Genomic DNA, 8,474 nt, shown 5'->3' with positions numbered 1-8,474 from the left:
TCCCTTGGATCGCTTTTCTTCTTCCCCATTCTTGTTCTCAAGACATTTGTAATCAAAGCAAGAGACACCAAGTTGTGGTGGTCCTTGTAGGTGTCTAAGTGACCCGGTTTGATTAAGGAGAAAGCTCACTCGGTCTAGGTGACCGTTTGAGAGAGGGAAAGGGTTGAAAGAGACCCGATCTTTGTGACCACCTCAATGGGGAGTTGGTTTGCAAGAACCGAACCTCGGTAAAACAAATCACTGTGTCATCCGCTTCATTTGCCTTGATTTGTTTTCACCCTCTCTTTCGGACTCGGATTTATTTCTAACGCTAACCTCGGCTTGTAGTTGTGCTTAAAGTTTGTAAATTTCAGATTTGCCTATTCACCCCCCCCCCTCTAGGCGACTTTCAGTACTCCTATACTTTTTTCGAAAAACAATAGACTCCTATACTTGCCTTGTTCCCGAAATATGAACTCTAGCCCGATGTAAGTCACCGACCCTGGTGATCAGATAGTATAACTATTTGATAAATTCTAATGCATAGAGGCCATTTCGAATTGCATCATCTTCGACCATATTTATCTGATCAACATGTCAATAGGAAAAACATGTGGTGCCCCCGAGCCTGAATTAGCAAACAGATTGTACCAGTACTATAGATTCATCGTCGTACCACCCCACACTTGAGTAGGACAACACATCAGCGATGAACAGACTGGATATCACCATGACATCCCTGGAAGAGGATGTCTAGGTAATCTTGGTTGCACCACTTCTTGGGTAAGTTTAGTCAGCCTCTGCTTTTGCACAGATCACCCATTTGACTCTGAATGTTTTATTGTTCGGTCGTGTGGAATAGCCTTCTTCATTTGTTTAGCAAGCAGCTGATTAGAAGCAGGACCGGCTCTACTGAGCCGGCCAAACATATTGTAAGTGTTTTGCATCCTAGTACCTGTTTTAGGACGTTGTGGTATGATGGTCTGAGATCGCTGCTACTTCTAGTTATCGCAGATCATCCAACCTTCATGGTCGGATTATTCATGGCTGCCCTGGACTATCTAGCCTTAGTGCCTAGATTGTCCGGCGTATGCAGGATATGTGGCCATGATCGGGTATCTGATCGTGCTTGCCCCTTTGGATGGGGACACAAACTTAGCACGATGATTAGAAAAGATTCATCGGCCATATCAACCACTGATAACAATGATTAGAGAATAAAATATAGAACTTTCTCACATGAGAGAAGCACATAATAGCCAACTCAATGATGCATAAGTTTGAGTATTGGTTGTACTAATAAATGAACCATTTACTTGAAACTATTCGGCAACACTGATTATGTAGTTTGAAATTAAACAATAGCCGAATAGCGGTAAGCAAATAATGTAAGCATGTTCATCCCATGAATAAATATGATCGAAGCAAACTATAGCAAGAATCACAAGTACCATCAACTAAAATACTTTGGCTTCATATAAGCTGTAGCATATTGCAACCATCCATATGCATAATAATTCAGTTGCACTCCTACATAATATAAAGACGCATATGGAGCAAAATGATGACATGAACGATAACCAAACATACCTTGGGACAACATATACGACACAACTGAAGAATATGGATGATGCAAAGACTAATAGCTTTGATGAGTTGGGGCAAACCTTTCACCCAAACGTCATGTACTTGCTTTCTTCCTTTTGTTTGTCTTCTATCCACCTCTTCCTAAAGCATCATCCTTACCTTGATCTTGAGAACTCCCATTAGGGACCCATGTCATGCCTCTCTTCTTCGACTTTTTGTGCACCGGGTTTTTTTTCTAGCCTCTTGTTGTGCCAAATTGATAATCTGAGTGGGCTTCTCGGTTGTGAATTAGTGTTGGACGATGATATGTCTTCCTTAACCTTTGGCACATTATGCTTTTTAAATTCAGATTTAGTACCAGGACTATTGCTAGCTGATTTTTCTATTGTTTGGGAACTACTAGCCGAAGTATCTAATACTTCACCCGGCTCTGTAACGCATGAATTCATATATGAATTTTTGGCTTTTCTATTATCCCTTCTCACTACATAAAATTGCTTGACCACTCTATTCTTATTTCGTGTTCTAGACCAATTCTTATCCATAAAACGGTCTTTGTTATATAATTGTTTCTCAAAATCAGAATTGCTATGAGCTGAATACTCGGTTATGTGGTCTAAAATATGAAGAATAAGTGTTTGAATTATACCAGCGCCAAGATGGATAAGGATTAAAGTACAAAGGAGCTGAACTGTATTGCATTGGCATTAGCGGCCTAAAAGGAGGATATGTTGCTGATGCAAGAAACCCTTCGCCTCGCTAATCTTGGTTTCTATATTTGCACTTCGGAGGTGATCTTGATGACTTCAAAGGCACTTTAGATGACTTAGCATTGCTAGTTTGATCAACACTCTTTGCCTTGATTTGCTTATGATATTTAGCCAGAAGTTGCTCAAAACTAACCATTGACCTTTTATCCTTTTGTTTATCACGACCTTCACCTCCAAAACTTTAAAATTTAGGCATACCTGGATTACCATGCCCCTCAGCGCCTCCGGTCTTATTAGCCTTTCTTTCGTTCGGAGCCTTCTGAGTAACCACTCCATGTGATAGATTTAGTGCGCAAGGGTCACCAATGATAATATTTTTTTCCTTTGCCTTTATCGGCCGAACATGCACGAACCAAGACTTTCTTGTCTACTGTTCCTAATGTGTCGACAGGGACATATTGTCTGTCAATCTTTATTTCTTAAAATCTCAACCGGCCCTCATTTATAGCCGATTGTATTTGTCGACGGAAGACATTACAATCATTGATATTATGAAAAAAGAACCATGCCATTTACAATATACGCACTTTTTTAATTCCTCTATCGGAGGAATTGTGTGCGGCAATTTAATGTTGACATTCTTAAGTAGCAATCATTACAATCATTGGTGTTTTGACTTAGAAGTAAGAAAATAAATTTGTTTTGCGAAAACATATAAATGGTGGCAAAATGATCCAAATCATGATTAGTTATGACAGACGCATGATCACAGACGCCATATGAAAGATGCGGTAAAAGCCCTGCGTCTGTGTCTGTGATGTGTTTTTTTACATAGTGAAGTGCAGTTAGCAGAAAAATATGCTTGCTTGCGTGAGCCAATATATACGTGTGTCCTCAACCAGCGTGTGGACATGTGGTATGTGCGTGCGTGGTGTGGCACTGATGAGACTTGACCAAATTTCCATGCATAAACCCAAGCAAGGCCTATGTGGAATGAAGCAAAGTCGTCACCTGATACGTCGTAGTAGCAATGGCCAATGGATGATCCATTCCTCCTCCTAGCCAGGAAGGCTAGGCACATGACGTACAATTTATAAATTATATTGGTATTGCCCAAATTATATTGGTATTGTTACTAGAGAAAACGTGCAGATAACACAGCTGTAAAATGTCACCAGAACCTGTTGGACATGACGTACGGGTTTAGTTTGTTTTGTCCCCTTTGAGCTTTGACTACTGGAAGAAGGAAGTGTCCAGGAATGATCTGGGCCTGAGGGGAAACCTGGAAGGACATAAGTGTTGTATTTTGATCATTGAAAGTTGAAATTCTCAATCCGTCACCGGACTAGGAGTCGTCTAAGGTAGTCGTGAGTCTAAGGTAGTCGTGAAAGTCTGGGCCGTGTCTAATGAGCCGGTCCGAGCATGGCCCATGAAAAATAAAACAAAGCACGGCCCGACACGGCTAAATTAATTTCGGGCTAGCACGGCACGAGTCGCGGGCTGGTCTGTGCTCTAAATGTCAGTCTGTCGTGCTACAAGGCCCGGCACGTCGCTGTGGGCCGTGTTCGTGCCGGCCCGGCACGGAAACAGCACGGCGCAGTGGCGCACGCGATTAGGTTTCATCCGCCGGCCACCGCCATTCATTGGGATTTCGGATCTCGCTCCCTCGTCCGTCTCGGCCCTCTCAGCGGAGCACGCAGCATGGAGGTCGGAGGAGTCAGGAGTCGAGGAGAGCACACTGCACGCCCAGCCGCCCAGGCTTCCTGCACTCCGCAGCGTCCGCGGTCTGCCCATGGCGCGTGCACGGCGGTCCGCGGTCTGCGTCCACACCCAGCTGAGGAGAGCATGCGGGTCTGCGGTCTGCGCGAGCGCGACTGTGCCTCTGCGAGGAGACTAGAGAGCATGCGGGCATGCGGCCATGCGGGTCTGCGTCTCTGCTGCGGCTCTGCGTCCGCGTCCTGGCTTCCTGACTCTGCACTCCGCCGCGAGGTATGTGCCCGATGCGTCGCGTGCGTGCAGTGCCGTGCGTGGGCCAGCACGGTCCGACAGAAGCCCGTCATGCTTTAGGGCCGTGCTGGGCCTTATTTCAACCCATCTGGCCCAGTAAAGCACGATCCGACCCTATTTCGTGCTATCCTGGCCCGACTAACCTAGGTCCGAAGCACGGCGTGCTCGTGCCGTGCCGGCACGGCACAACCCAAGTTGCAGCTCTAGTCTAAGGGTCCATTTGGTAGGTCTCTGGTTTACCAAAAAACAGCTCTATCTCTAACTTTTTTCTAAAAACAGTTTTTTAGTAGTTGAAGCCATTTCGCAAATCGTTTGGTAGAAGCAGCTTATCCTAGAGCCAGAGTCATTCCCCATGTATTAAAACGGAAGAGTCAGACCAAAGTCAGTGAATCTACTATTTCTGGCTTCTTCTGCGTAGTACAAAAATGGTTTTGGCTTTAAGGTGTCTTTTGCAGTAAGTCGTTTTAAGAAATGATGTTTGGCAGGACTCTGCCTTTTTTCTATAGAAAAGCCAGAGTTGAAGCCCTACCAAACGAGCTCTAAGTTGGTGTCTTTGGAGGATGACGAAAACACGTAAAGCCCCTACCTAGCACCTCAACTGCCGGTGCTTCGAGTAAGCACCAACGAGTAAATTTGCGATGCACGTTCTAGGCCTGGATGGTGTGCGAGATGGACCCAAGAGTTATGCTGGTTCAAGTTGAATGTCCCTACCATAGTTTTCGTTGGTTTGTGCTATTGGCATCAGATTGCTCGTAGCAGAGGTTTACAAGCAAGCGAGAGAGGGAAAGGGCTTTCAAGTCACTTCTTGTGTCGTCTTGTTGTGTGTGTTCTGTCTCCCTCTTCTGGTTAAGGCTGACCCTTCCTTTTTTATAACCGAAGGAATGAGCCTCTTACAAGGAAAGTATGAAAAGGTAAAAAGAAGGGGCCTTCCGCCAACGAGATCCCACGATGCGCTGGTACTGTGAGTCGTACTTGTCGTTGCACTTGCCATTGTAATTGTCATCGTTCTTTTAGATCAGAATACTCAGTGTTGCTTATGCGAGAATGGGGCTTCATACCCTCGAGGGTACCTAAGTTTGAGAGGAAGGCACCCTAGAGTTGGTAGCATAGTGTGGCCTACAAGTTTCGGGATGGGCCGGCGCTATGGAAGTTTCGTTCGCACCCTCCAATTTCGTCGACCCTTGTACCTCATAGCTCGTTTGTCAGGGTTCCGTCTGTTTCTTGTACAATGATGGGTACTACAATCGTCTCAGATTCAAAGGAGCATGGGCTTGGTCGGAGAAAAAGGGTGGTCCCTACCTTTGTCACGTTGTGCCGACTAGGACAATAATGGAGGCAGGTATGGGGCGATCGTCCGGTCTTATGAGGCTCTGTCTAGCCTAGTCGACCCTCTCCTCCCGTCTTCACCTCGCCTGACCCTGGAGGTCAGGCCTTGGTCTGTCCCTCGGATGAGGCAGGGGGATTGGGTGACTTAGCCACGGTTCGTTAGGGTCGGCTTGGCTCCTACTGACTCGCGCGCCCGAGGCCTTAGGGTTTTCTACCCCTACACATATGAACCGGCCTAAACTAGCTTGGCTAACTAGCTAGTCGAGCCGACTTCGTTAGTCTAGTTGATATCTTCCTTCACTGTTTGTCACACTAAATATTTTTGATCATCCTTGTAATGTTAGAAATTTCTTAGCATGGCTCAATCCCCACGTTGGCGCGTTTTTTGTGTCAACAAAAACCAAAATTTATTATATGCTTCCTCGTATTTTCTTTAATATGCTAAGCATTTTTTTTTATCAGATTCACTTAACCAGTGGTTATAGAAAAAGAGGATTGAATTTTTCTCTAGCGGAGATGCTTTGAATCGACGCATCGAGCAAATTGCAAATGGACCGAATCGACCACCCTCTCCTCAGGTCAGCAGCTGCAAGCCTCTCCAGTCTCCACCTACCTCTACGGCTCTTCCTGTGTGGCTTTTTGGCCGCGCGGCAGGCCAGGGCGCCGCGTCCTATATGATGGTGCATGTGCATTGTTGCTGGCCCGCTGGGGTCGATTCTGACCGGTCAGCCGCACCCCGGCACCACACCGAACCACATCGCCCTCCCGCGGTGCCTCTCTCCGGCTTCCGGCCCACCTAACCCATTCCAGATTCCACCGATGAAACGTGAGCACCTCCCCCATGGCCAGCCGCGGGCACTCCTATATATGGCGCCAGACTCATGCCGAGCAACCCCGCACACACACCAAGAGACGCGTCTCACCAGACGACCTTCTCGCCTCAGGGCCTGCTTGGCATCACTTGCCAGGTCCGTTGGATCGGTCATCGTCTCGGTGAGTTCGTTGAGCAAAGACATGGAATGAACTGGCAAATAAAACACAAACTGTCTGAAATGCACGAGATATATTTTTTCTTATCTATCTATCCATCTATCTATCTATATCTATCTATCTACCAGACGCGAGTGATCGACCCTGCATAATGACACTACCAGACACGAAGGAAGCTGCAACATTTACATCGTCATCGTTTATTAATAATAACGTGCTCCTTTTTTCCCTTGTATATCTTGGTTTTCAGTCAACACGAGTTCTCCATCGAACAAGTTCGATCCCGCTGCTCATCTATCGCGCGCGTCGTCAATCGTCTCGTCATCACCATGGTTGGAAGCAGCCCCCTGCAGGCCGTGCTGGTGGCCCCCGGCGTCAAGGACAGGAAGGTGCTCGCGTTCAAGCGCGACGCGCTCAAGGACAAGGACGCCGTCTCCGGCCTCATCCACTCCATCCTCGCGTCCAGCCCGGCGCAGCGCAGCGCCTTCTACGTCTTCGACCTGGCCAAGGTCGTCGACCTCTTCAGGGCGTGGCGCCGGGCGCTGCCGGACGCGCGGCCCTGCTACGCCGTCAAGTGCAACCCGGACCCGGCGCTGCTCGGCGCGCTCGCCGCGCTCGGCGCGGGCTTCGACTGCGCCAGCCGCGCCGAGATCGAGGCCGTGCTCGCGCTCGGCGTCCGGCCCGGGGACATCGTCTACGCCAACCCCTGCAAGCCCGAGGCGCACCTCGAGTACGCCGCGGAGGTCGGCGTCAACCTCACCACCTACGACTCCGAGGAGGAGGTGGCCAAGGTCAGGCGCTGCCACCCCGGCTGCGAGCTCCTGCTCCGCCTCAAGGGCCCCGACGGCGGCGACGTCCGGGTCGACCTGGGGACCAAGTACGGCGCGCACCCCGACGAGGTCGTGCCGCTCCTGCGCGCCGCCCAGCGCGCGGGGGTCGGCGTGGCCGGCGTCTCCTTCCACGTCGGCAGCGGCGCGTCCAACCTCCACGTCTACCGCGGGGCCATCCAGGCCGCGCGCGCCGCGTTCGACGCGGCCGCTGCCCTGGGGATGCCGCCCATGCGCGTCCTCGACATCGGCGGCGGCTTCGTGTCCGGCCCCACTTTCGACGACGCCGCGGCCGTCATCAACGACGCCCTCGCGCACCACTTCGGCGACCTGCCGTGCGTCGAGGTGATCGCCGAGCCCGGCCGCTACTTCGCCGAGACCGCGTTCACGCTCGCCGCGCGCGTCATCGGGAAGCGCACGCGCGGAGAGGTGCGCGAGTACTGGATCGACGACGGCCTCTACGGCTCGCTCAACTGCATCATCATGGACCACTACGTGCCCACCCCGAGGCCGCTCGCCAGCCCGCGCCCCGGCGATAAAACCTACACTTCCACGGTCTTCGGCCCAACGTGCGACTCCCTCGACACGGTGCTCACCGGGTACCTTCTGCCAGAGATGAGCGTCGGCGACTGGCTCGTCTTCGACGACATGGGCGCCTACACTACCGGAGCCGGCTCCAACTTCAACGGCTACGCGACGTCAGATATAAAGATCTATGTAGCCTACTCCAGCTGAATGCGAACGTCTCCACGACGTCGGGCCTGGACTAATTGATATGTTCTTTTTTTATTTATTCTATAATCGACCCAACCCTGTATTATCTATCTTTCGATATAAAAATAAGGTGTTCTTTCAATGTATGTCGTTCTATATAGCACTGCTACAGAAATAGGATTTGAAGCCCTAGTATTTGTATCGTTTGAATTAGAAATTTAGAACTAATACTTACGTAAACATTAGTACTCGAGTATTAATATCGGCTGTTGCTTTGTTGCCTACTTGCCTTTAACAGTTTAACCCACTAGAAAAGGAGGCGCGCTTCGCGGCG

The 8,474-nt window shown here is 49.4% G+C and overlaps 1 protein-coding gene across 1 annotated transcript; it reads left to right on the top strand.

Moving 5' to 3' along the window:
- The first annotated feature begins 6,307 nt into the window (after positions 1 to 6,307).
- Positions 6,308 to 8,380, top strand: LOC103633099 (ornithine decarboxylase). The gene is made up of 2 exons (XM_008654778.3): positions 6,308 to 6,602; positions 6,850 to 8,380. Exons 1-2 carry the CDS (start codon positions 6,451 to 6,453, stop codon positions 8,159 to 8,161), a joined length of 1,464 nt encoding a protein of 487 aa, XP_008653000.1. The 5' UTR covers positions 6,308 to 6,450; the 3' UTR covers positions 8,162 to 8,380.
- The last annotated feature ends 94 nt before the right edge of the window (positions 8,381 to 8,474 follow it).

Source organism: Zea mays, chromosome 7 (genome assembly GCF_902167145.1).
Source record: "Zea mays cultivar B73 chromosome 7, Zm-B73-REFERENCE-NAM-5.0, whole genome shotgun sequence".
NCBI lineage: Eukaryota > Viridiplantae > Streptophyta > Magnoliopsida > Poales > Poaceae > Zea > Zea mays.
This window is presented reverse-complemented; position numbering and strand designations above follow the sequence as displayed.

Bases quoted from the DNA above. Each gene is read 5' to 3' on its own strand.
- LOC103633099 (XM_008654778.3), top strand. From the start codon at position 6,451: ATGGCCAGCCGCGGGCACTCCTATATATGGCGCCAGACTCATGCCGAG. The intron at 6,603-6,849 runs GTGAGTTCGTTG...CTTGGTTTTCAG, and splicing joins TTGGATCGGTCATCGTCTCG to TCAACACGAGTTCTCCATCG.